At 42.5% G+C, this 27,953-nt stretch overlaps 3 protein-coding genes and 1 long non-coding RNA gene across 9 annotated transcripts in view; 3 read left to right on the forward strand and 1 right to left on the reverse strand.

Annotated features, from left to right (window-relative positions):
• The window catches only part of LOC126998640 (RNA cytidine acetyltransferase-like), a 92,900-nt gene extending 88,060 nt beyond the window's left edge, over positions 1-4,840 (forward strand). For all 5 annotated transcript variants that reach the window (XM_050860587.1, XM_050860583.1, XM_050860584.1 and 2 more), the window contains 8 exons: positions 854-979; positions 1,212-1,381; positions 1,530-1,744; positions 2,245-2,417; positions 2,576-2,701; positions 2,925-3,026; positions 4,216-4,325; positions 4,703-4,840. In XM_050860587.1, coding sequence (XP_050716544.1) covers positions 854-979; positions 1,212-1,381; positions 1,530-1,744; positions 2,245-2,417; positions 2,576-2,701; positions 2,925-3,026; positions 4,216-4,325; positions 4,703-4,784 — 1,104 coding nt within the window. In that variant the 3' untranslated portion in view covers positions 4,785-4,840. The remainder of the gene's footprint in view (positions 1-853; positions 980-1,211; positions 1,382-1,529; positions 1,745-2,244; positions 2,418-2,575; positions 2,702-2,924; positions 3,027-4,215; positions 4,326-4,702) is intronic.
• On the reverse strand, positions 857-27,664 carry LOC126998644 (uncharacterized). Of its 2 annotated transcripts, XR_007752956.1 has the most exons (6): positions 27,393-27,664; positions 25,004-25,075; positions 23,850-23,953; positions 3,303-3,483; positions 2,560-2,686; positions 868-1,003 (listed from the first exon to the last, which is right to left on the reverse strand). It is a non-coding gene; the product is annotated as an uncharacterized LOC126998644 (long non-coding RNA). The 2 variants fall into 2 exon arrangements; XR_007752957.1 differs by lacking the exon at positions 2,560-2,686 and having other exon boundaries at positions 857-1,003; positions 27,393-27,662.
• LOC126998642 (protein pigeon-like) lies at positions 5,710-17,545 on the forward strand. Its single transcript, XM_050860592.1, has 20 exons — positions 5,710-5,762; positions 7,388-7,569; positions 8,104-8,173; positions 8,429-8,544; positions 8,848-8,932; positions 9,123-9,305; positions 9,483-9,565; positions 9,805-9,972; positions 10,088-10,247; positions 10,406-10,536; positions 10,661-10,852; positions 11,855-12,031; positions 12,272-12,478; positions 12,710-12,880; positions 13,464-13,565; positions 13,758-13,840; positions 14,016-14,230; positions 14,459-14,680; positions 14,967-15,038; positions 15,141-17,545. The coding sequence occupies exons 1-20, from the start codon at positions 5,714-5,716 to the stop codon at positions 15,245-15,247; spliced, it is 2,775 nt and encodes a 924-aa protein (XP_050716549.1). The 5' UTR covers positions 5,710-5,713; the 3' UTR covers positions 15,248-17,545.
• Positions 19,164-27,953, forward strand: part of LOC126998641 (transcription factor RFX4-like) — a 49,076-nt gene continuing 40,286 nt past the window's right edge. The window contains exon 1 of the mRNA XM_050860589.1: positions 19,164-19,750. The gene's annotated coding sequence lies outside the window, so the exon portion shown is untranslated. The remainder of the gene's footprint in view (positions 19,751-27,953) is intronic.

Below are 27,953 nucleotides of genomic sequence, written 5' to 3' on the forward strand. Positions count from 1 at the left end.
CCCCTCACACATGCTCACATGTGGTCGCTGGAGACTTTTAATCCCGAGTGTGAGCGGGGTCACCTTCACTCTTCGTGTCAATCTAGGCTGAGGCCACAGAAGTGGCCTCTAGCACAGTGACCTTTTACCTCATCACTGACTCAGTTAGTTTGCTGCCCTGACTTCTACTCTGAAAGCCTGGATTTGGCACTCAGTGGTGTAACATTACAAGATTATTATGTCAAGTTTGCATAATGTTATTGTTCTGAATGTTTTCATACATGATAATAGGACTTCACCTGTCCCCTTCTGTAAAACTGCTTTTTTTGCGTGTGGTTCTAGAGACCTCCTTTTGGGAGGCACGCCATACATTTGTTGAAATTCTCTGTTAGCGGGGTCAGGGGACACTAACCCCGAGAATAGAGAATTTTCTCCAATGTTTCATGGGCCTCGCAAAAAATCCCTGTAGACCCACAAAAACACAGTAGTTTTACGCATGAACTGTACCTAATAAAATATTAACATTGCCTGAAAGCAGCATAAAGTATCACGTATATCATCATTAATCAGTTATATGTACTTTAAACTCTTCTGTAAATTACACAATTTCTTAAAAATATGTAGTCATTAATCTACATATCAATTTCTTAAAAATATGTAGTCATTAATCTATATATCCTTCTTTCTTTATATGTACCCTTGTTGGTAATCATTATTTCCCTTACAAAATATTTTTAATGAAATCTTATGCCCCCATATTTTATTCCTACTCTTTTCTTCCTTCAGAATTATTGATTTTTCCATTAGAATTCTAAAAATATGACTTTGCTGCAACAACAGACACTCTTGTTAATATTTGTATTTTTTTCCTCAGAAAGGCTATGGTAGCCATGCTATGACACTGCTGACTGAGTACTACAGTGAAGCATCCGTCCATGCTGACTATGTGGACTCTGCCCCCGCTGAGCAGCAGCTGGCCCACGTGGTGCAAGACCCTCAGGTTGGTGCCACTGAAGACACGTACCTGTAAAAGACATTGAGTCATATATCACAGCAGCCACTATTATTAAAATTCGTCTGCTCCATTAAGAACGTAAGGAGTCTGCAAGAGGCCAGTTGGCCTATACAAGGCAGTCACACGCATGCACATATTGACTGTGCATCTATCAAAGCATCATACATGTCTGGCCTAAGTACAAATCCACTCTCTCTACATATCCTAAAATCCTCAGGTCAGCCTGTTAGAAGAGAAACTGGGCCCCAACACCCAGTCTCTATCACTGCTGCAGCCATTGTCGGAGCGGCCCCCAGAAGCCCTTCACTACCTTGGAGTGTCCTATGGAGTAACTCACCAACTCCTCAACTTCTGGAAGCGTGCTGGATTCACCACTGTGTATTTGAGGTCAGCAGAGTATTACAAGTGTGTGTACAATAAGTCCACACTACACCTTATGCAATCCTTTAGCTATCATTCTGAAACCTTTTTTTATACAAGTTTCTAGACATAGAATGATCAGGTTGACTGTAATCCCCATGCTTCTGCTCAACAGCCAGGTATCCAACAGTACCACGGGGGAGCACACCATGATAATGCTGAGGGTATTGGGGGAGGACAAGGAGGCTCGGCCACAGTCCTGGCTGGCAGATCTTTGGTTTGACTTCAGGAAGAGAGTTATTAACCTCTTGGCTTCAGCTTTCAAGAGTTATGACTGCAAGTTTGCTCTCAACCTCTTGACCAACAACATCTATAAGAAGAAAGCTGAAGGTAATAGTGTACATTTTGTAGAAATGGAACATTAAATATATCCAATTTCTAGATCAATTATTTGGACTCTGCCCCTGGCCTATCAGTAAGTAATAATTTTCTAATCTGACGATGATATTCCTTGAGTTTTTGCCTAATTTTTCATATAAAGTGTCCACTTTACCCTGGGAATGGTGTATCTGATGATGATGATATATATCGATGACTATAATGATGATAATCATATAAAAACCAATTATTATTATTATTATTATTATTATTATTAGCACAGTGACATCCACACAGCATAAAAAAAAAAAAAAATTGCTCCGTAAAGAAGGGCACACAACTCATTTGACCTACTTGAGTAATCCCAACCCTTTATAAACTGAAAATGAGGCTCCTAAAAATGCATGATGGAAAAAGAGGAGAAAGACATTTATCATCATTAAACTGCTAATAGAAAAGAAAAAGTAATGATGTCAATACGTATGCATTATCCAAACTCTGTTTGTTCCCAGGCCTCAGCATGATGGAGCTGCAGCTTCACTTCATCCAGGGTGACTTGCAGCGGCTGGAGGAGTTCACCCGCCACCAGTGTGAGGCGCCCTTCATCACAGACATCCTGCCTGCCCTCGGACGCTTGTACTTCCTCAGAAAGATTAAAGACTTTAAGCTGAAGCCTGTTAAAACTGTAAGTCTTACAATCATTGGGAAAATTTACCTTACTGTTGAACTTGCTTGTATGTAGCAAAAGTGCAAAAGGTCAGTTCAGACAAAACTAATTAAAAAGTTATTGCCATGTTGTGAAATGCAAAGTGTTAGGTAATTTATACCTCTCCTCTATTGCAGGCCATTCTTTGTGGAGTTGGAATTCAGCGCAAGACACCAAAAACCGTTGCAGCTGAGCTTGGTATTGCACAAAGCATTGTAATGAGCCAGATGCATTCCCTCATCAGTGACCTGACAAAACAAATGGTAAGATTTCTTTTTATTTAATTATGCATTTGAGTATCTTTCAGTACTACTTATTCTGACCTCAGTTTAACAGAGCTTCCTTATGGGGTGGCAATGACAGAAGAGATTACATTTTTCCTGTCAAATCTGTTTTCCCATACTCAGGTTCTTTCCTCTTCCCAATTTTCCTCTCGCCTCAGTTTTTAGTTCATGAATGGATAATCATTTTATAACCTTTAAACAGAGGAAAGTATGGGAAGAGGCATCAGCAGCTGCTGTGACAAATGGGGAAAATGATGAAGGCATCCTGCAAGACTTGGCGCTGAGCATGAAGGAAAGTGTTAAGGTAAGAGGAAGAACACAACTACTAGCCAAGCCTTATGGGTTGTGGGCTCCAGTTCCTCCCCTCCTTGTGGGGCTATACTGTGATAGGAAGAGGAGGTCTTTCTACTTTTTACCGTTGATGAGGTTTCAGGCCCCACCTTCCTTACACTTAGTGGTGCACCAAATTGTACGTCACAGTTCTCACATCATTGTTACACAGGAACCCCAAAATATTTCACAATTTAACTTTCTATTAATATATCAGTTTTGTTCAAAGAAATAAAGCCACATAGCTCACCTTAAAGCTAAATGATCACTTTGCTGCAATCTTGCATAGGGTCAGAAGCTTCATGGCACACAGACACAATCATTGGTGGTGTAACTGTGCTTCTTGAGTCCCATGAGGTTGTCAAGCTTCTCTTCAGCCCCATCTTTTTGTCTACAGGAAGTTAGGTAGATGGGGACTTGAGCTAGATTTGCTGTAGAAAAGAACAATAAGTGCAAGTTCATCAGAGAAACTGTAATAACACAGTGAAAAATTCCTGTAATGAATACTTCTGAGTGCCGGAGATCGAACCCAGGCCTTCTCAGTAGAAGTCAGGGCAGCATACCGACTACGCCACAGATGACCTCTCAGTGGTGTGTACATTATGGGATCTTTTCACTGTGTTATTACAGTTTCTCTGATTAATATATACACCGTATGTGCCAAACCGGTTGATTAAAAGCGTTTCCAACCATCACAAGTGTGAGCAGGGTCACCTTCACCCTCATGCCCACAATACGGGGCAGGGGCGTCAGGAATAGGTCACAGAAGTGGCCTCTGGCGCTGCGACCTTTCAGCTTATCTGTGGCATAGTCAGTATGCTGCCCTGACTTCCACTCAGAAGGCACAGGTTCGATCCCTGGCACTCAGTGCAAGTTGTTATGACCAAGGAATGAAAGAGGTTTTGTCAGCTTTGGTGTGATTCCTCCATGGGGAAGAATAAATGAGGTTATAAATTTGATAAGGGTGTATGATAATATAGTAATATTGAAATTAAAAATGATGGTTGTGTGGAGTTCCTGATACAACATAACACCAAAATGGCAATCTATAACTTTAACTTATAGACTTCAGGGAGAAGGCTGATATATTGGCATTTCTCAACCCCAAAAATTGTATAACCTCGCAATAAGTATATTTAAACTTTGTTAATTTCCTTTTTAAGAAAATGAAGGCCAAAGAAGAGGATGACAGACAAAAGGTTACACAGCTAATTGATATCACCCAGTTTGGTATCAAGGCCATGGAACAAGAGATAAAAGAACCTGTTGTCAGGTAAGTCTTATAAGGAAACAGTTTTATTCAAGTAGGATGACTACAGATCAGATTATGAAAGCATTAACGTCAGGCCTGCACTGCATGAATCTACACCAGCAACACTCAAATTTTAAGTTTGCAATAGTCTAATTTTTTAATGTATGTTATTTACACTTTTTCTGAATAGAGGAAGCAAAATACAAGGATGGACTGTACTCTAAATTATGTTTCTTTGATTTCTTTTGATAGTTTAAATGGACAGAACAAGTCTGCTGTTGGATGCATGTGATCTGTTACATTAACCTCTACTGAACTTATTTGTAATACTGATATCTTTATTTTTGCTGTTTATTTATTGCTGCAATTGTTATATTCTTATTTTTCTTTCCTTTCAGCAAAAGAAAAATCAAGTTGGACAAAGGGGAAAAAGGGAAAAAGAAAAAAAGCAAGAATGAGGCCATTCAAGTAGATAGCTAGTTCTGAGTGCCCTAAAATTTGTAATATTGTTTAAATAAATACTACAGACATATAAACATTTAGTGTGTACAATCTTTTCCCCTTTATGAAATATTCCACTAAATATTTTTTAACCATTGTCATCTTGTCAACCAAACTGATTTTGCCACTTTCTAAATAAACTAAAAAAGTGTCAGCATGTACAGTGGCCCACCTAATGTGGAAAGCCACTTAAAACCCACTTGGCCCCAGGATACAGGGCACCTCTTTGACAGACTTATTAGAACAGTGGCTCAACATCTTGCTGGCAGCGGGTTTGATCGCCGGCAACGGAGAGTTTATTTCTCTTTTCTGGCTAGATTTTATTCTCCTGGCTGAAGATGATGATGACACTTCATACTTCTAAACTGTTTTCATCACTTTCTATTTTTACAATTATCGCTTCTTGAGTACTTCTTCACTTTTTATTTCTTGGGTACCTTAGTTACATGTTATCTTTTTATATCTAGTTTTCCTTTGTTCTTCCTGGTGCTGTTATCATACTACTGTTGTACTAATAATAGTGATAATGATGATGATGGTGAAATTTTCCATCATCATCATACTGTTTGACCCCTTTGGCCCGCAGTCTCGATCCCCCTCCCGCGAAGTGGATGGTGATGGTGATGATTCAGCCCTCAGTCTCTCCCCCTCCCAAGATAATGGTGATAATTCAGTCCACAGTTTCTCCCTCCCAAGATAATGGTAATGGTGGTAGTGATGGTGATGATTCAGCCCTCAGTCTCTCCCGCTCCTAATATAATGGTGATGGTGATGGTGGCGGTGATGGCAGTGACGGTGGTGATGATTCTCCCGCGGTCTCTCTCTCTCCCTCCCCCACCTCTCCCCTCTCCAACGGGTCACCTGTACAGCAAGAGCAAGAGCAAGGTAAACAAACAGACGACGCGGCGATGGCGGCTGTCACTGCTAAACCCATCCTGTTCCTCGATGAAAACCAGTGTAAGCATCCCTATTTCCATGCACCTCATTTATCAGTAACAGGAAAACAGGCGGCTATAGTATTCTGGAGGCCTGGGTGATCGGTTTCAGACGCGGATTTAATCTCTGGGTGAAATATGATGCTGTTTCACACGGAGAGGATTGTCACGGAAACCCACCACCCTAAAACACTGGAGGAGAAGAAGGGTAATTGTGGAGAGAAACGCTTCATTTCAGGTACACAGCATCATTGTAATACAGTAACCAGCAACCACTAAAACACTGGAGGAGAAGAAGGGTAATTGTGGAGAGAAACGCTTCATTTCAGGCACACAGCATCATTGTAATACAGTAACCAGCAGCCACTAAAACACTGGAGGAGAAGAAGGGTAATTGTGGAGAGAAACGCTTCATTTCAGGTACACAGCATCATTGCAATACAGGGTTAATCTAGCCAACAACTGCTTCTAATATACCGAAAAAATAGCATGGGTACTGCATAGGATACTTCTTTTGCCTCACTTCAGGTAGACAGCATCATTGCAATACCTGCTTTTACCCCACAATTACCCTGGTCTTCATAGCCCTCCCCACTACCAGGTGTTTTAAGTTTGATCAAGTAGAGAGGAGTAATATCTGTTATTACCTATCATCACTTGTAGACGCAGTATATATTTGATGCGCCGGTAAAACTAGAGAAGTACAACAGTATGTGAGACCCTGGAAAGGTTATTATTCTCATGGGGGCAATATTGGAGGCACATAGTGATTCTCCATATTTACCAGAAGTAAGAATTTGGCACAAGGTTATGGCGGCCCTCGCCTGGTGAATGCCTCCACCCAAGCCTTGTCTGTCCTCACCACCATTCTGATGTTGGTGCAGGCCTGCAATTTTGGCAGATTATTTATTTACTTTTTTATTCTTGAGGGGTAGGGGGAGCTAGAGAGCACTATAGGTTCATGAGGGGGGGGGGGCAGCAGCTAGAGAGCACTATAGGGTCAAGGGGGGGGGGCGAGGAAAGTGAGCATGTATGGTGGGGGAAATTTTTTGAAAAATGAACACATTTAGGGGCATTTTGAGGCCAATATATAAACATTGAGGTGGCTGTAGCCACCAGAAATTACAGCCCTGCAGTCATGTATTTTTCCTTGGCATGTTTTCTTACTCCACTGTACCTTCCATGCTCATAAAGGTCATTGCTAAGACTGGAGAAGTTGCTAACGCCTTAAGCTTTTTTTTTTTCTTTTCTTTTTGTCTGAAACCACAGTTTGCCTCTGAATGAGACATTACTCAATGTAGGTAGTGTAAGAGATGACTGTTTGTGCTCAGTCATTGTAGGCATCCTGACAGCAGTGGGATGAACACTTTACAGCGGAGTCTTACCCATTTCAGTGGGTCATTTGTACTCCAACTTTAGAGTTTTGCTTCTCTTTTTTGCTGTGACATTTTTAGTCTATTCTTAACAGAAGCCATTTTGACTCCCCTGCACTGGCTGCAGGTAACGGGGAAACTAATGGTAACTACGTTTCGTAAAGTGTGCTATGCAAAAATTATTGTACTGATTGGCCTGGAGCAATAATTGTCAAGAACAACCAACTAATGATGCTAATGATGAATCTGAATAAGCACTTTATTTTCTTCACAGATTCAAATTTTGAGTGGATTGGTGAGAGCCAGGATGGGTCTCTGCTGTGTCGGTGGGAGGAGGAGGTGCTGGTGAAGGCCCCGGCGGAGGGCGGAGGGGAGGGTGGGCAACAGGGAGCCACCAGTTCCCTCGCCTTTGCTACACAAGTTGCGATTGCCTCTCCAGACCTACATTCTGCACAGGTTTGACTACTGTGGCTCTTTTGATACTATAATCAGAAAAGAAATGAGTGGAGGCAAAATACTGATATTGAATGGCTTCCTCATCTTAGATGTTAAGGAATTCTGGAATTTTATCGATGCATGAAGCCTTATTCCCATGCCTGAGTTTGTGGTGTTCTCGGCCAAATGGTTGAAGTGGAGGTAAAATCAGAAGCATGTTATGATTAGTGTCTCCCCTACTGTAGAATGATGACAATGATGTGACGATTCAACAAACCTAACACTTGAACAATTAAACGATTAGATTATAAAAATATAAATAATGCAAGTAGGCTACTTAAAGATATTTTCATGTTCAACATACACAATTTATCAATTAGTTTAAGGTATTACTAACAACTGCTTCTAGGAATGTACTGTGCCTAACTAACCAACCCTCATAGCCTTTTCCTCTGTATATTCACCACACTCTGGGTCAAGGTTATGCAGCAAAGGGCAACACCATCTGCTGCTCCTCTGCTCTGATAATACAGCATGCACCTCTTGTCCTCACAGGTCTTATACACATTTGACAAGGTTGTGCCTGTTGTGCAAGCCTCTGTCAATGCCTCCAGGACCCTGCTAGGTAACTTGAAGTGGCTTGTTAGAAATTGTGTTGTGTCCAGGACTTCTGTTTGGTGTGTGTGTGTGTGTGTGTGTGTGTGTCTCTTCATCACTTATAGCAACTTTTTATTATTTTGTTATTGAAATATTCCATACAGGAACTGATATACATATATATGTCTATAAATTTTCAAGTTAACAATCAAGATATTTAATGATGAGCTTGAACATAGTGTGTCATTGGTGAGAGGTCATCATTGAGTTGTCATCACTCCAGCCTTTGTGACGCGTCGCAGCGTTGGCGAGGCCAACAAGTATGCCGCTTACGTGAGTGAGATAGCACCTCAGGGCGGTGTCTTCTCCCTCAACATAGACTGCTCAAGGCAAATTATGGTGAGTCACATGGGAGGACTTCTATTGCTTGTTATTAATCATACACAGCCTTTTCAATCAGAATTATGTTTGATTTAAATGTCAAAAACTTTACATTGAAATTCTAAAAATCTGGATTTTAAATGTTTTTCTCTTACTCAGCTTTAATTAAGTTAAGTCAGTCTGTGCTCAAATTGTTCATGAAAATGTTTAAATGAATTTGACTTAATATGCAAAAATGTAGAAAATTTAAGAGGAAAGTTTTATGTAAATTGAAAGCTACTCTTATTTAAGTATGCTTATCATTCTTGTACCATTTTACAGCTTGAATTCTTGCATACAGAAGAAACAGGAAAGCCTCTTGGGGACAGCTGGATTGCCAAGCTGTTGGTCTTTGTGCACAGAGAGTGTGAGTAGCATCTTATATCCAACACACTGCCATGATTCATCACTCTGGGAGGTTAAAAGCTGATAAAGAGAGTACATATGAATAACAAAGATGTACTTAGAGAAAGAAAACAACCCCTTGCGAGGACATGTAGCTTAACTATTATGTCACTTCATAAATACAAGCTCATCTATTTCATTTTATTTTGCAGCCATTGCCATTTATTCTTTCCCGCTGAGCTTGAGGGATGAAGGCTCATGGGTGGTGGAGGACCAGCCCCTCACCGAGTCAGTGGTGCGGTCCTTTGTGTGGGCTCAGTGGGAGCCTCGCCACAATCACCTCTACTACCTGCACTATCGCCCTCCCCCGGAAGCTGGTCTCACCCTTGGCTCAGGTTAGCCTGTTGTTGCCTTGGCATCATGTCTTAGGAAGTGATTAGTATTGGTGATTTACATTTTTTGTCTTAAATTATTGAAAATAATTATACCAAGGGTATACTCACTCAGAGGAAGAGGAGAGGAGGGAGAGAGATTTTTCCCAGACTAAAAGTCAATTCAACTGCCTGCCACAGGAGAAACAGAGGAAGATGCACTTCGGCCCCGACCAATGCTAACAGCCCTTCAGTTTCACCCGGGAAAGCCTCACGAGACTGTGGTATGTGATTATTTACTACTATTAACTTATGGTAGATTGACTTGGCCTACAGAATTATGGACTCGCTCAGCATGATTATATGGCATTGTCGATATCTTTGCAAGACAAAGACTTGGATCTTCAGGTCATTTGTGCTCCCTGTCTAACTGACTATAAGAATGAGTTTGGATGTAGTAGAATGCTCCAGTATTTAAGGAGGTACAAGTCCTGTCAGTAATATCATTCTGCATTTCATGCAGCTAAATGTTCCTCTGGAGCTATCTGGACTGGAGCACTCTCCTCTAGACCTGAGTGGGGATTACCGTGACCAAGGGCTGCTTCACTCAGTGGGGGATGCCTGGTTGGACCTGCGAGTGGTCACCTCTCCTTCAGGTGCTGTTTGCATCTGCCACCACTATATTTACAAGGTGAATTTCTGCATTGTTTTTCCCATGGCCACATTTTTTTCTTATTAGGCTAATAAGGAAGATGGTTAGGGAGCTCTTCATATTACTTCTATTTTAACTGCTACTTTTTCTGTAGTCAAGGTTAGCCGAGACGCCGGCTGACCCAGAGAGCTGTGCTGTGTACTTGGCCTACTCAGTAACCCTGCTGCACCATGGCTGTGTGCTGCACACGGTGGTTCCAGGGGTTCCTTGGGGACATGCCCACTCAGCTCTCCCCACCTACTCCCTGTTTGGAGGTATGTATCAGTCTGAAGTCTAAATGTAAGTAAAAGAAAATAATTATAAAATGTCAGGTTTCGGTAAAAGAAAATCAACATAAATATTGTAATATGAGTGAGTAAAGCTAAGAGCTTATTTAAGTGCAGTGTGTATCCAGTTGATACTTCTTCCACAGAGCACTACCTGCTGGTCATCGTGCCGGGGGTGTGTATGCACATGCTGGACATGGGTCTTGACCACATGCCCAATAATCACATTGTCACAACACCTCCTCCACAGCTGCTGCCCAACGCACATCTTTTCCAGGTGACGCTTAACAGTTAAAATCATTCAGACTTTGGAGAGTAATGTTACCTCACACACACACACATACTTTTGGAAACTAAATTAATGTTTATTGAACAACTAATGCTTTCTTTATATCTCACAGATTGTCGGAGGCAAAGTTCTCTCAGGCCGCAGCATCACCTTTGTGGATGGGGTCAACCAGATGACAGTAGAGGTGCGAGTGACCAAGGAGTCTCTCTTCTCCCTGTTCAAGAGCTCCACCATCCTGAGCACCCGCCTGGCCATCCTCCACCTGGCTGCGGTTCATGATAAGGACCATGATTTGTCCCGCAAGGTGAGACCTCGGACAAGACACTATGCAGAGCTGTCATTTTGGCAGACGGTTACATGAGCTTTTCTCCACAAGCACAAATTACAACTCTTTGTTGACCAAACATGAACCCTTCAAAATTAACAGGGAGTTCTTTGCATGATCTGAATGCAAGTTGTAATATGAGGGGAATTTTTATTTCAGGCTGTCCAAGGTTGACCATCCCTGATTTGCATGTTGATCCATATTCATTTCAGATCTAAAGATTGATTGCACATTTCTCTTAATATTTAGTGAGATAATGTGATTCTGCAATATGGAGTACCACTCTTTTGTAAGGTTTAACATTTTTCTGGTTCATGCAACATTCTCAGATGGAGTGGAGCATTGCTGAACACTCAAACTATCAGGACGCTCCTATCTTACTTCAGGAATTTTTGGTATGATCGTACCACTCGTGTAGCCACATTTTCTTTGTGCCTGTATGTCTCACAGTATTCAGTCGTTGTGTAATTTGAACCTACAGGAGCAACCCTTATTTCTTATGACACGATGTTATCCACTGTTTGGTCACTAGCAGTATTCATGGCATTTATTTACTAATGGTATTTGATAGGGAGATGCTTCCTGCTACTTTATATTTAGTAATGTAAAATGCAGGACCTCAAGTATAGCAGTATGAAGGTAACCACTTTGATCTTCGATGAGAGATTTTTGACAGACTTATTTGCTTCACTACAGTACTGCACTCTTTCCCCTTGTAGGTGTATTTACCTGGTTACATTTACCTACTAGTTGTAGTATACAGGGCCTAAGCTACACATGTGGTTCTGTCTCCATATCTATATTTATTCAGTTTTTCCTTCAGTTTCCATACACTCTGCCTCCACCACTCCTAATTCATTCCACATGTTGATACTTCTATGGGGAAAACTGTTTATCTTTGTCATTAAGATATGTTCCCTTTCTCAGTTTTTCCTTGTAATCTCTTAACTCTGTCCTCACTTCTGCATTGTATTCTTGCAGCTGATGTGGAATGTCTGTGAGGACCCTCACAACCTGGACACCCCCTCGCTGCTGCAGGAGTACCTGGTGGGGGAGACTTATGCCGCTGTCCACAAGCACATTGACTCAGATGCTTCTCACCTCCTATCCCTCCTGCCCATTACCACTGCTCCCTTCACTACTGACACAGAGTATATTGTAAGTGGTGCCAAGATCTTTGTAGACATTTGAATGAGTCCATTTTCTTCATCTTCTACAGAGATTACAGTACAGTCGGCTCTCCACCAACAGAGCTGCATTCCACTGACTACAGACTGCAGTGATTAAATTCACATTAAGGAAACTCCATTTTATCACCTGTCACCTTCATATATTAATTTTTTATGACTTACAATTTTTTCCTTTCCAATATCATTTTCAACATGCTCTATATTTTAGGAGTCTCCTGTTGAAGAAAATGTGCGCATTTCTTACTGCCTCTTGGAGAATGCCTGCATAATGCTGCTGTCTCCAAGAGAGAGGGTCGTGCGGTCCCTCTCGGACACCTGGACCAAGCTGTGGGAGCACACCACCACCCGCCACCACCAGCGATTCTCTCTCACAGATGTGGTCGAGAAACTTATGGTTTCCCTCGACACATATAAGGTATGTTAATACAAATGTACATGTTCATGATTACTGTGAGGTCTAAGTGAACTGGTAACATGCAGGAATGTTATACTCAAATTTACCTCAAAATCTTTTCTGTAGTTGCATACATACTATTTTTTCAGCTGATACACACTATTATATTCTCATAGCTTATGGTCTTATCTGGATACTATGACATCCAGTTTTTGGTGTTGCCATAAATTTGTATATGTTTTCTGCCCCCAGCCTGAAGCTCTGTCCCAAGGCAGTACTCCTGTGTCTCCAGCCAGCCCTCTGGTGGGAGGGCTGACAATCACATCATTGGGGCTGACTCTGGCCCACCTCATGTTTGATCCCCTGCCCTTCAATGAAGCTGAGAACACCACCTCCTCAAAACTGGAACACCTCCTCTCTGTGGTTTGTTCATTCACCATTCTCCTATTTCAGGCTTTTGGCTTTTACTAGTTTTACTAGTTTTTATTTTTAATGGTTCAAAAGTCTATATTTTTTGTTACTATTCTCACCTCTTGAGTGAGTGCTATCCAAACAATAGAGGGCTGCCTTGTGTGAGTTATGGACTGACAGTAAGTGTACTGGTTGAGTAATTCAAGCAACTGTACATGGCAGATCCTCCAAGCAGAGAGCTCCCAGTTGCTGGGGTTTAAATGGTGGCTGCTGATCCACCCATTGGCAAAGCCCTCAACCTCTTTTGTCAAAGTCAAAGCTAAATTTTGAAGCCTCAGGAATTCCATGGTGGATTAATGATTTTTAACAGTCAATCACAAAGTGCTACTGAATAGTAACAAAAAAGTCCCAGTGAAAGTGTGACAGTAGGAACAAATCTAAGTATTATTCACCCAAACAATTTTCTTCACCAATAGCTCCCAAAATGTAATCAGAAAAAGAAAGTTTAAAAAAAACTTGGCAGTTAAGGATTGTAAAGGTGGTTTGTAAGTCTTATCATAACTGTATTCAATATTTTTCCTTTTCTTTTAAACAGAACCTTCGAGAGTTAAGCATGTACTGCCTCAAGCATTTCCCTCACGAGTCCCCCATGAGGGTGCACGCTGTGGCCAGCAAGTACGTCTGCACTCAGCTGCAGGTGAGTGCAAAGCTTCACCTTGCTTAGGCAAGGAATCTCATGTCAAGAGAATAATGTGTTTTCCACTTCAAAAATATCTCAATGAGTTTAAAGTTTGTGTACTAATTTTTTTTTTTTGTTATGCTTCCATTTATAATTCTGCTATAGAACTTTATTGAGGAGCATCATAAATTTGTGCTTTGCCTCTCCCAGGTGTCCCGGCGGCTGTGCTCCATTCTGTGCTCTTCCCAAACTCTTGTTCCTACAGAGAAAAGTGAGAAGGGCTTCACTTTCATGTAAGTCAACCTTGTTAATTCAGTTTAGTGACCAATATCTCAATGAAAAGACATGCCACTAATGCTGCGTTTGAGTGCAAGCATTATCATTAGTGCCCTTGAAAACAAAGGAATCAGCCTCAGGAAATTTAAGGAAAGAATAGCAGCTCCAATATATTTCTAATCCTCCACACAGAGAACAGCTAGAGGATAGTGTGGCCAGCCGCCTGTTCACTCTGCTGGAGCGCTACCACTCCGCCACAGAGGCTGTGGCATACCCTCTCCCCCAGGGCTACAACTCCTTCTTGGCCTACCTGGCCCACCGCTGCCTGCCACACTCTGTGTTCATGCAGTATGTGCGGAGGGGCGTTCTGCAGCTGAATGTGGATGTGCTCAGGGAGATAGTTTATGGTAAGGTGATGCTATAGATTGTAAACAGTAAATAATATTGAAAATTTCAAAAGATGATTGCTTAAGAACTCTTGTTGTTATATGACAAGCTGATTCGATTCAATATGAGCCTCCCCTGAGACAAGATTAAGAATACATCTTTGTATTCCACTGCATGTTGTGAGAGGCAGCTAAAGCTGACGTGTTTCAAAAGCCTTCCTGTTTCATGAACCAAATATCCTTCCCCAGATCTGGACGATACACCCCAGAATGTGGAGAAGAAACTAGAAATAATATCATCTGTTCCACTGGTGAGGAGTTTAAGGACTCTACAGTTTTGGCAACATCCAATGTCCCTCATCTTACGCTCAAGACTCCACGCCGGGTCCATCCTGGCCGGGGAGGGTCCTGGCCAGCCCCGCACCCCAACCCAGTCAGCCCGAATCAATGCTCAACATCTTGAAGCCAAAGGTAGGACTCATTTCTATGTCTGCAGAAAATGTACTAACATCCCCCTATGAATGCCCACACTCTATACAGAAGCTGAGGTTTCCCAACACCAAACCTGTTTCTGATTTGGCCTCTCATACTACCACATCTGTTAGTTTAGGTAAAAGTATGATTGACTCTACCATATCTGATAGTTACACTTGAATCAGCACTCCACAAACATCATTGATTATTCTATTCCCAGCCTTTGAGAAACGAGGTCATGCATGCCTTCAAAACTAATGAGAAGTTTTGCTTCCTTCCACAGGACTGTCTGCCTTTCCAACCTCTGACAGGATCTCACCATATGACACTTTCCTTGATCTGCTTACAGCCAAAGGTGAGATGAATAATGAGTGATTGATTCTAATAGCTAATTGTATAATAGTTTGTCATTAATATTCATGACTTTGTCTAATTCCATGATTATAAAAAATTTCAGCAAACTTGACTGATTTGGACTTGGGGTTGTTGTACGAGGGGACCGTGGCCTCCTGTGAGTACATCAAGCCTGATCTTGGGAGTGATGATGTGAGCTCCAGACTGTGAGCTGCTCGAGTCTTCCTTGCTGCCTATTATGTTGTGCCAAAGACTATATTAACACACAGCTGCTATGTCACAAAACTGCAAGCGTGAGCAAATCAGTTACATGTAAATATGACTTTAAAATTGGAAAGAAACCAGTGACAGTTTAGTGGTAGCATTGCTTACTGAAGCTTTAAAATATGTGTTCTAATTAACCCGGTAGCTGCGGGGAACATGTATCTTTAAGGCCCCTCTAAGCGAATTAATGAGAAAAAAAATCATCACTCACGCAAATCATTTCATAATATATAGTACCAATGCATTTGTGATCAGTTTGTGCATCATCTATTTGGGGGGTTTGTATCATGGTAAAAATTTGGTCCATCGCTGGTACACGGTAAAGCCACAAATTTGGCCCATCGCTGTTACCGGGTTAAAGATCAGATATATTTATAATTCCAACTAGGTCTTTCTCTTCAGTATTCACATCAGCAAAACAATGGATGTAATTTAGCTTCGTGCTTTGACCTTGGTTATTGCAGGAATTGACATATCAATCCATAATAATGATGTGGCACTAATGCTGCAGCAGAGCAACAAAACAATAATATTCATTTCGATTCTCATCTGATACATGTACATATACAGTTAGTGGCCAAGTCTAGCACCCATCAATTCAAAATGTCTGTTGCCAGAGGCTTTATGAAAAACTTAGATAATTGCTTCATGCTTTATTTCTGAGGTTTTTATCACTTCCTAGGAGGGAAGCATCTATTCATCTTTATCTCCAGTGCCCTGTCCCTTCACGGAAACTTCCTACAAGGAAATGGTTACAGCAGAAGCATCTCCAATATTCCACATTTGATACACCCCCCTCTGCTGTTACACCCATAGCATAACCCTCCTACACATTTTTACTACTTTCTTCATCCCGTCTTGACACACCAAATTCACCACTTATGTAGCTCAATTCCAAAGTGCATATTCACTATTACTATGCTACATTCCTTGTCCATATCTCATGTATATGACATTTGGGTGGATAATGCTGTTTCTTATTCTGTTACTTACCACTATGCTCACACAACTTTTTATCAATCCATATTCTTTATCCAGTGTTAAAGTCAGTGAACTTCACAACGTCATATTGAAACTATTTGTTTATAATAATTCATGCACTAGATCAAGTAGTGCTTGCAAACCATCTTTCAATGGTGTAGAGAAGGGGTCCTTTATGAAAGCATGCACCCTCTACTCTTCCCCAAAGGAGGCAATGCAGCATCCCATAAGACTGCATTCTCCTTGCCACAACAATCATATAGAGGGCTTTTCTCAGTGGTTTTAGGGCGTTTCCACTGCATTCTGATATTACTCTGAACATTAGTCTATACACACACAGTTTGATATGAATCCCATGTTTATTTCAACGATTAAAAGTTGGTAATGCTTCCCTGGCACGATGAGGACTATTTCTGGAGTAACATCAGTCTGACATTGCCTGTAATAAAATGAGATTTTGAGACAGTCCTTGGCAGGTCAAGGGATCCTAGCTGTGGCTGATATTTCTGTCCTGGTAGGCACTAATGGATGGACTCAATTTTGTCTTTGTTTAACATCGGTCATATTAGTCATATACTGTGACTGGTTTGCCTCTAGTCTCTGCAGTAGAATTAAGTTGGTGCTTTTTTTTTTAATGTAATTATGTTTTTAATATATTTCTCCAAATGTTTGTTCTTAACTGTCTACTCAACTAGTGGTTTTCACATCGTTAATATATTAATCTTTTATGGTTTAGTTGATAAACAGGTATGTAGGGATGTCACAGCTGGAACTGTGCATCAAGGTAAGTGAGTCACCCTGGGCTGGCATCACAAGGTTGGGAGTGTTGCTGATGCACTGTGCAGCCCACCACACTTCAAAACACAGGGTTCACATCTACTGCTGGCTCAGCAACCAAGGCAACATGCGACTTAGCAAATGTTTCTCACTCTCCAGAACCTTTTGCTTATTACTTTAAATTAATTGATATGTGGTGTGCTAAGGCTTCATATTTACAATATAGAATATATCAATGAGATGCTTTGTGTTTTAACTCAAATAAATAGAACCAGGCAGAAAAATATTATTTTCATGCTTGATTACAAGGTGGTATGACAGGACACTGAGTGAGAATGATCATGCCATCAATGCAGGGTTTCGAAGCAGATTTCCTAAGATACTGTATATGTGCAATAGTAGAGCTTGAATTTTAAAAATATTTATATGTATATGTAATATTTGTATTGGATGTTAGCATTCAGTGTCATGAAAATAAATTTTGAATTATCATCACGACTCCATTTCCTTCAGAGAGGGTGGGACATCAGATTATTATTATTATTATTATTATTATTATTATTATTATTATTATTATTATTATTATTACTATTACTATTATTACTATTATTATTATGATTATTATTTATTTATTAATTATTATCATTATCATTATTATTATCATTACTAGTACTACTACTACTATTACTGTGTTTCCTTTTTCACTGTGTCGCCAGTGGCTAACGTGGGCCTGGCATGGTGCTGGCGGGCCTAGGGAAGTATGTACAGATCCAGCCCTGGTCAGAGTCCCGTAGAAATTTCCCCTCCTGACGGACTCCCCTCTTTACAGCCTTTCTTGTGAATATTTATCCCCCCCCTCCCCCCGAACTCCCCCCTTCACTCCATGGGTCCTAATAACTCCCAGGGATCCCGTCTCCCCCAAGCAGAAGACTAAACCGCCTAAACGTGTCCCGGAGCGAATAATACCCTAACACTTGGCTACATCTGATGAGGGTAGACACGAGCAACCATATTTCTCCGGGTCCAGATAAAATAACCCCGCCGCAGAATGTCATGGCAATTATCACGGTGGCCTTGGAATTTGATGGCAATGAGGAGGCTACCGCGAGCTGGCGAGGAGGAGGAGAACAGGGCTTTGAAACATATATTATTTCGGAGCCCAAGCACGCTCATTTGACGCGTTTTTCGTAGGAGTTTTGGGGATATCCAGGGAGAGGTATTTTAATGACCCTGGTGGTAGCTTGACGCACGCTCCTCCTCCTGTACCAAAAACCTAAAAGAAACGCTCATTAGAACCCAACTGATCTTCTTTTCTGGCACTGAAAAGTAGATGATTATAGAGAGTCCGAAGCGTTTGAGATGCAAAGTCAGAGGCGTGGAGGAGCCGAATAAGAGTCAGAGAGAGGGAGGGAGAAAGAGAGAAAGAGCGAGAGAGAGGGGGGGGGTTGCGAGGTGTGCGCGAGGTGAGGGGTGACTACAAGGGCTGAGGGGAGGTGCGGGTCGCTCCCCTACAGTCGGTTACCTTAATCCGCTGCTGAGTGAGGGGAAAAGTGTTATTGTCCTATTATCCCGCCCGGGTCATGTGCGAGGGAGGGAGGGGAAGGCGATCTCTGTCTCTGTGTCTTTCTTTCCGCCTCTCTCTGTCTGTCTGTCTGCCTCTCTCTGTTTCTGTCCGTCTCCCTCTGTTTCTTTGTCCCCCTTTGTTTCTGTCTGTCTCCTCTGTCTATCTCCCTCTTTTCCCCTCTGTTTCTGTCTGTCTCTATCTCCCTCTGTTTCTCTGTCTCCCTCTCTTTCTGTCTGCCTCTCTGTCTCGATGTCTGTCTCTCTCTTTCTCATGTCTAACTTACGTATAATCTCCTATCTAAAGACCATACAACATTAAAATTACAACTAATACTTTTTTTTTCACATTCTCTCTCTCTCTCTCTCTCTCTCTCTCTCTCTCTCTCTCTCTCTCTCTCTCTCTCTCTCTCTCTCTCGCCTCGCCTCGTGTTCAAACAGTCATTTCATTCCCTCAGTTTGACTTCCTAGACTTGTTTTGAGTCGACGGCATTATTCACACTATCCGATATTTTCACTGCCAGTAACGCGCGCGGGATAAAAAAGACATAAATCAATAGTCAGAAAATATCGTGAAGATTTTCCTCAGAGACGGACTGAAGGGGGGAGAACAGTGCTGCAGCCTTGGCGAGATTAAGGCGGTAATCCCCGGGCAGGCTGCGAGAGATGGGGCCGTAGCGGGAGGCGGGTCTCAGTACAATAATGTCAGCCAAGATGCCGCTGAACAACAACTTCTGGTCGCAGCCCTTCTTTCCCCTTGACTGGTCATGTAATATGGAGCCTCAAGAAAATCAAAGAACACTCGCACGGGGGAGGAGCTTACCGCCAGGCCTCGCCCCCATTGGCCGGCCCCTTACTACGGCTGCTCCCATTGGCCGCCGCTCCCGCCACCTTATAGGACCGACACCCTACTAATCTGTGCAGAAAAATTAGACCTTAATTTATCCCTTATCCCGCGGAGGGTAGGAGCGGCGCTAGGGTAGTGGAATTGTGCCGTGCTGCCCCTGGCGTGCCCCAGGCTGGACCCTCAGTGTGCCCTGCGTCTCGCCTCCCGGCCCCTGCACCGCCGCCACCGCCATTTCTACAAGAGCTGTGCCTGCCCAGGATTCCCCTCCACACAGCAGCCCTCAGGTGGGTCCCCAAGCCGTGTAGGACTTCACGCCCCGACTCGGTTACTCAGTGTAGTCCACCCCACGTCCCTTGCTTGATACCCGCTCCACACGCCACACACCACACGGCCCCCAGCCACCAGCACGCATCCCGGCACCAGACAGATCTTGTGTGGCGGCTGTCGGGCACCAATCTCTTGCCTCGCCACAGGGATCATGTCAGAGGCGCCTCCACGTACGGTAAACTCAAGTACGCTGCTGCAACAAGCGCAAGTACGACTTTTTGTTCTGTTGTTATTATTATTATTATCATCGTTTATGTGGTGTTTTGTGGTGGTGGTTTTTTCAATAGGTATTATTTCCCCGCCACCGTCAATACGTGGTGCATAGATGTATAACCAATCATTTTTCTCTGGATCTGCCTTAGCGATTTTTGTTTTATTAGTATCATCGTTATTAATGCGGTGTTTCGTGGTGTGTGTATTTTCAATGTTTTTTTTTTTCTCGCCGCCTTCGTCAATACGTGATGCATAGGTGCCTAACTGCTTATTTTTATCTGGATTTCCTACCTTTTCTTCTTACAGTAGCTCATGCTTTTCTTGTTCAGCTTGTATTTTCCAGCTTTAGTCGCCACATTTGTTGACATAAAATCCTATGATACTTATGTTCAGTGGAAAACGTAACCACATGATTGCAGAGTTATTTCGAACACGTCAAGTCACTGAACAAGCTGCTAGATCCCGACGACACAAGGAATCAAACCTCGACCCTAGTGCACAGCTCCTAAGTAGTTTCATCGTGACAGCATACTTCCTAGGCCAAGGCAGCAAAAAGAGGCACAACCAAGGAGGAAGAGATTTATCACAAGCCGAAGCATGCGTCTTAATGGGGGTTTATCTTTCTACTGTGGCAAAAAATCAAAGAATCATTCCTCACGGTGCGGTCTGTTACTGATGCGATGGAAATTTAATCGTCTCCTTACTATGGCGGCCCAATACACAAAGCAAAAGAGTATAGATTACTTTATTTGTCAAAGAGGGAATCGTTTTGGCATGACACTCTTTCTACTGTAATTGATGAGTATCACCCGAAATTGACCTCTCTTTTGGCCGTTCATTTATACTTTCTTATACTGGAGCAGTGATTAGTGGGTTATTTTCTCATAAATGTTTGCCCTTGACCTGCTTCCTTTACTGTACAAAGATGCGGGAATCGTTTTGACATTATCTTTCTATTATAAAAGTCAAAGGTAAAACAACTCTGGTCATCTTATTGTGCTGCCTCGTTTCCGTGACCTGGCGCTGCACTGTCTGCCCGGTAGTGTTACATGTACGAATTTCCTCATTACACTCCCGCCTAAAGCTGGAGCCTTTCCGTGTGGACTTCAGGGCTAAGCTAACGAACTTCATTACACTCCCGCCTAAAGCTGGAACCTTTCCGTGTGGACCTCAGGGCTAAGCTAACGAACTTCCTCATTACACTCCCCCCTAAAGCTGGAGCCTTTCCGTGTGGACTTCAAGGCTAAGCTAACAAGGATCTTATGTCTACGTTGCTAAACTTGCTGACGACACGGAGACACGCACGGCACCCCGCCCCTCTCACTATCTGTCTATCTAAACATCGATATAGCTAACTACATCTATCTTTTCCATTCCTGAGCAAGTCTTACCCTGAGGATATAACACATTTCATTGCCCGTGTTTATGACGTAAAATAAAACACAATATTTTGTTATGGTGATAAAAATATCGAAATAGCAATAAATCAGTTTTTTTTTAATTACGGCAAAATAATGCATAATTATAACAATAAAAACTATCTGGTTTTCTGAGATCATATCAGAAGAACAAGCAGTGATTTGTACCCGAGGTAGAGGTTAAGGGCCATACTCTTAATCTTTTCGGAGCCCAACCACATGCGCACATTTGACGAGTCTTTCGTAAAAAAACACTTACGGCAAATATATTAAAACAATGTGGTTTATTTTTTTAGAATATTTAATGCCAGGGCTACTATGTTAACCCATAATGTGTGTTCCGTGTCCTGTCAGGCAGTAAGTGTCATGCATAGAGGATAAGACTTCGACAGTCACTGGATTTTGCTGCCTTGTGCAATAAAGAGGACACATTGCGGCTTAACACAGTATTCCTGGTATTACATTTGTTCCCCCTCATCGGCCCTCTCAGGAGCTAGAATGTTTAAAACCCGGTAGCAGCGACGGGCCAAATTTGTGGCTTTACCGTGTAGCAGCGACGGGGCAAATTTGTGCCATGATATAAACCCCTCAAAATAGATGATACATAATCTGATCACAAATGCTTTGATATTTATTATGAAATGGTTTGTGTGACGGGTGATTTTTTCTCATTTTTCTCGCTTGGAGGGACCATTAAGAAACATGATCCCCGCTGCTACCGGGTTAATAGAAAGGCTTCTGTACCAATGAGTTACTTACACGTGTAAATTATATTTCTTTCTTTTTAAAACCTTTTTACAGTATGCGAACATTCATTAAGGTCCGAGAGGAATTTGCTAGCAATGAATAATAAGTGGTGTCAAGCTTTCCAAGAGTTAACTCGAAACAGGCATTAGATAACTATTTAATTGCCCATCGTAAATTAAATAAAAGTTACTTCGAGTTGTCTACGTAAAAAACAAACAAGAATAGTAACGTAAATAAACAATGACAGTGAATTAGATTAATTTAAACCTCAAAGAGCAAACTTCCAAGCGAATAAAAGTTGTGAAGTTATCTATATAAAAAGAAAGTATAACAGTAACGAAACCACGACAAGAATAGAGTGAGTCAGGACTTAATAACAAAATTATTTGCTTAATATAAATATAAAACTTGTTCCATGAACGTAGGAAAGCTTTGGAGTTCGTCGGAAAATTCCAACTTATACAACGAATCCCGGTGAGGAGCAAGAACACAGAGAAAAAGTCAATACAAAAACTGAAACAAGACACCTGAAAATATTGAAAACTCTGCCTACGGCTTCTTTGAGCACTCTTACAAAAGAACGGCAAATAAAAGGGTATGTAGGTTAATACTATGCGACTCGCAGCGACAGGTGGGCGGTGCGCTGCGAGCCAGGTGAACTGCTAATCAGGGTTAAGTAAAACACTGCTAGCTCGGCCACTTGTAACAGCATCTTCGGTAATGAGTGGTGTTACTCTCTTTATTACCGCATGGTACACTTGTACCATATAATTAGTATTAAAGTAAGCATTTCTCTTGATAAATCATCACCTCAGTTGCGCTTGGTGACTGTAGTGAAGCAGCGCGGCTGCTTCTTGAAATAATTTTACATTAGATGGTTCAATAAACATACAGCACTGCGCTTCCCTGATTGTATAACAAAATAAGGCAAGGACTTTCTTAACGGACAGCCTGATCAATATATGTACAAATGTCCAATGTGCGGCATCTCATATATATAACTCGGAACATTCAGCAAAGTAGCCGCCATCATTGGACCTCCCTCTGATGGGGCGCCAGACACCCACGTCACTTGCGGTCTTATGTTCTCGCCACAACAGGCTGATGTTCGCGAGGATCGACAGTATTTCATTAACTTTTCGAGAAAGGTGGCCATGAAAAGGATATCGATCGCTACTCTAATACCAGTGCAAACAAAGTCTGCAAGAGAAAAACGAAGACTTTATCGTGATCGGACAAGTGGGAACATACAGTCAGACAGTCATGAAGTAGAAACCCGGAGGCGACTACATTTTCATAATGAAACTGTTGCGTCAAACTCCGGGGAGTGTGATATGTAAGCGATCTTGTGTTACGGTGATGACGATGCCACGGTAGCAGAAGTGAATAGAACGCTGCCTTAAGATAACTTTGATTCATAATGACATAATATCTTCTCTAAAAGTCTTAGCTTACATGATATAAATATAGTTTCCCTTGTGTTTGTATGGAGACCGGAAACTAAAACATTTTTGAGCAGGATAAAGTACGAATATTCGAGTACTGAACGCTATTTAATTTCCATGTAGAAACCATAGCAGTTGTAATCATGTTCCCTATCTTACTGTATGCGCAATAACTTCAGAATCGTTTCGTGCTGGTAACTCAGTCTTGAAGCCAACACGAGCCACTCACTCACCTCGCGCCGCCAAGGCTGTTGCCGCCGGGGGTCGCTGCCGCTGATCGCCGCCGACCGTGCCAAGCGCGTCCGTCGCGGCACCGCACCGCGGCAACGGTTCACACCTGGACCAGAGTTGAAATTATAAAGTGAGGTGAAGGTGAAAAAGGCTTCAGATTTTGTGGAGTGACAGGAAGATAAGTGGAGTAAATTATAAATAATGTGACAAAAATATAGCAATAAATATATCTGCTGATTCAAGTGAACGAAAGAAAGTAACATTTGGGATAGAGAGAGATAGGCGGCGCTCCAACCGAGGACTTCAAGCAGCGTATGGACGGGTTACAGTGGTGAGGGGCTTGTCCTGCAACCCAACAACCAAATAAAACTATGAATATAAGTAGCTACAAATATATAAATGCTGGGCGTTCTAATCATGACACCACGGAGGCGCTATGCTCATGTGAACCATCTTATAACGTAGCTAATAAGACCACCTTGCTAAATTGTTCAAGGCGTGCATAATTAACGCCACCTAAGTATGATATAAAAATACTTGCTGATGCGTGGCAAATGGGACGCTAAAAAATACGTGGACGGCGTGGGGCGGCCCATTAAGGAGGCAAAACTGATAAGCAGGAGCAAGGACGTCCGGCCCTCGACTCAACGAATTTTGCATGGTTCTGTACCTCTTGGTTCTCCGTGCCTTACTTCCTGCTTATTTCCCAACCACATCTAAATACCAACACAGCATTACTTTCTTTACTTCCAACCCTCTCCCAGCTATAACACAAACAGTTAACATATTTGTGTAATACTAAATGCTTCCTCAATAAAGAGACTTTCTATCTGGCAAAGTGATCTCTTTCTTTGACTTTTTCTTTGAGATGATGCCCGTCAAGTGGACAAGGATAAGCTCAGGTTAGCAATTTCTTAAGACGCTGGATGAAAAAGGGCTAGTTAATTAGGTTCCTGATATTGTACAACGCTTTCATAACAAAATATAATAATTTTAAAACGAACTGAATTTGGACAGATGGACACAATGTAGTTAAATTTATAAGCTGGGCCTTTAACTATGCGATATGTAGCCTATCTTACTGTATGTGCAATAACTTCAGAATCGTGTCGTGCTGGTAACTCATTCTTGAAGCCAACACGAGCCAGTCACTCACCCCTTGTTCATTGCCAGTACTGTGCTCCTCGTCCTCGTGAGTGTCTTCAGCCTTACCCTCATCCGTCCGCTTCTAAAAGTATACGAATTATAAAATAGGGATACATTAAAAAAATCATGATTGAGCTAGGTCGAAAAAATATATTGACAATTAATCTAAGCATGTAATAGGCAGATAATAGTGAGATAGCAAAGAACCACAGGGCATCAGCAGCAGCTTACGAGACGAGCACAGGTTAACACACCGTACGAGATAGGCTCGCTCTAGAAGGGGGTCTTTTTATATATAAGTAGACCTACTGTACTGTGCAATAGGCTGGAAGCTCGGCCTGAAGATTTATTTCCAGTTGTATAAAACTACTTGATAGCCTGATTCCCCCGAGTCGCTGCCAGTCTTACATGCTAGTCCGGGGTGAGGGAGTGAGGGGGTAGCAAGGGAGGGATAGCGGGGGAAGGGGGAGAGGATAGCGGGGGAAGGGAAAGGGGAAGCAAGGGAAGGGGAGGGGAAGCAGGGGAGGAAAGGGGGGGGGCAAGGGAAGGGGAGGGGAAGCAGGGGAGGGAAGGGGGGAGTTGGGCAAGGGAAGGGGAGGGGGAGGAAAGGGGGGGCAAGGGAAGGGAAGGGAGGGAAGGAGAGAGCAGGGGAGGGAAGGGGAGAGCAGGAGAGAGAAGGGGGGAGCTGGGGGAGGGAAAGGGGAAGCAGGGGGAGGAAAAAGGAGCAGGAGCTGGGGGAGGTGAGGGGGGCCAAGGGAGGTTATGGGGGGCAGGGGCAGGGGGTAGGGGACAGGGGCAGGGGCAGGGGGCAGGGGCAGGGGCAGGGGTCGTGAAGGCTGGCTGGCCACCGTCACGTAAGGGTGCACAAGCATCTCATTACTAAACTAATTAATTTACCTGTGACGTTACTTCCTCCTCCTCGTCGTCCTCCTTCTCCTGCTCCTCCTCCTCCTGCTGCTGCTCCTCCTACTACGCCTCCGCCTCCTCGAAATTAGTTTTGAAATGATCGTGATGTTATTACTACCACTACCACTATTACCAACATTACAACTACTACTACCACTATTACCTCTACCACTACTACTATTACCAACACTACAACTACTTCCACCACTATTACCTCTACCACTACAACTATTACCAACACTACAGCTACTACTACCACTATTACCTCTACCACTATTACTACCACTACTACTATTACCAACACTACAGCTACTACTACCACTATTACCTCTACCACTATTACTACCACTACTACTATTACCAACACTACAACTACTACTACCACTATTACCTCCACTACTACTATTACCACTTCTCTTTCTTCTACTACTACTACTACTTCTACCAATGATACAACTACTACTACTCCTCCTCCTCCCCTCCACCTCCTCCTCCTACTACTACTATTACTATTACTACTACAAATTCTACATCAGCCGTTTCTTTCCGCATCAGTGTTTCTTATCCTCTCATACGCGTTTTAATGAAGCCTTCCCATTACCTCAACATTTCGTAAGCTTGGGTAAGAGCTCAGCGTATAAATATTTGCCTTAGACTAACCATGGATGCTGCCAATATGTAAGTCTGCTAGTCTAAGGTATATATAATTGCCTTCCATACTACCTTACTTTGGATGCGGCCTTTAAAATTAAGCTTGCTACCCTACGACCCCGAGATGAACAAGGGGAGAAAGTCGTATTACGTGTTGTTAGCCTTGGTAGTTCAATGGCTAGACTGAGAACATCTTAATCATTTCCTCCGTATTGCCTTCATATGCTATCCTAAGCCTCCATATGCTATCCTAAGCCTCCATACGCTATCCTAAGCCCTTCATATGCTATCCTAAGCCTCCATATGCTATCCTAAGCCTCCATATGCTATCCTAAGCCCTCCATATGCTATCCCAAGCCCCCATATGCTATCCTAAGCCTCCATATGCTATCCTAAGCCTCCATATGCTATCCTAAGCCTCCATATGCTATCCTAAGCCTCCATATGCTATCCTAAGCCCTTCATATGCTATCCTAAGCCTCCATATGCTATCCTAAGCCCTTCATATGCTATCCTAAGCCTCCATATGCTATCCTAAGCCTCCATATGCTATCCTAAGCCCCCATATGCTATCCTAAGCCTCCATATGCTATCCTAAGCCCCCATATGCTATCCTAAGCCCTCCATATGCTATCCTAAGCCTCCATATGCTATCCTAAGCCTCCATATGCTATCCTAAGTCTCCCTATGCTATCCTAAGCCGGACGAAAGTATAATGGCTGAGAAAAACATATTAGCTGCCATATCCCAACGCAGCAACCAACCCGCACGTCGGCACTAAAACCAACGCCATTATAATGTTACTTCACAGCCAGACATTACATCCTCCGCTCAATACTTACAGGCTCAATGTGTGATAAAAAGCTGACGAGGTTGGGCGTTCCTGTTAGCCCTTTTTGGTAGTCACGTCAGGGCCGGGGCGTCCACACCTGCGGGTCAACATCTCTCCACCAAGGGTCACGAGGCTCTACTGGGATGGTATTCTCAGAAGCTTCCGCTCCTCACATACCTATTTCCAATGGTTGAAAAGGAGATCAGTCGGGTTATAATGAGTGTTTTTTTAGGCTCATGGTACAGAAGAAGGGTCAAACTACCAGAAGTGTCATAGGGCTACCCCTGGAAATGCCCAAAACTCTTACGAAAGCCTAGTAAATGTGTGCTTGGGCGTCGAAATGTTAAGGATATGACCCCAGACTGGCAACTTCGAGGGTAGGGTTGCTAGATTCTGTTGACAATAAGTAGCGCACATACACTTCAAAATTAGCGGATTTCAATATAAAGTAGGCCGATATATATACGAACTACTATAAAAAGCAAGTAACAAGTAGCGGATTATGCATTCAAGTAACGTGTAGCCTTCATAATTCGCCCAATTCGCTAATTTTCGCTCAATCTGGTAACTT

The sequence above is a fragment of the Eriocheir sinensis genome, chromosome 14 (genome assembly GCF_024679095.1).
Source record: "Eriocheir sinensis breed Jianghai 21 chromosome 14, ASM2467909v1, whole genome shotgun sequence".
Lineage (NCBI taxonomy): Eukaryota > Metazoa > Arthropoda > Malacostraca > Decapoda > Varunidae > Eriocheir > Eriocheir sinensis.

Coding starts and splice junctions, on each gene's coding strand:
- LOC126998642 (XM_050860592.1), top strand. CDS start 5,714: ATGGCGGCTGTCACTGCTAAACCCATCCTGTTCCTCGATGAAAACCAG. Junction 12,881..13,463: donor TGGAACACCTCCTCTCTGTG/GTTTGTTCATTC, acceptor TCTTTTAAACAG/AACCTTCGAGAGTTAAGCAT. Junction 14,231..14,458: donor GCTCAGGGAGATAGTTTATG/GTAAGGTGATGC, acceptor ATCCTTCCCCAG/ATCTGGACGATACACCCCAG.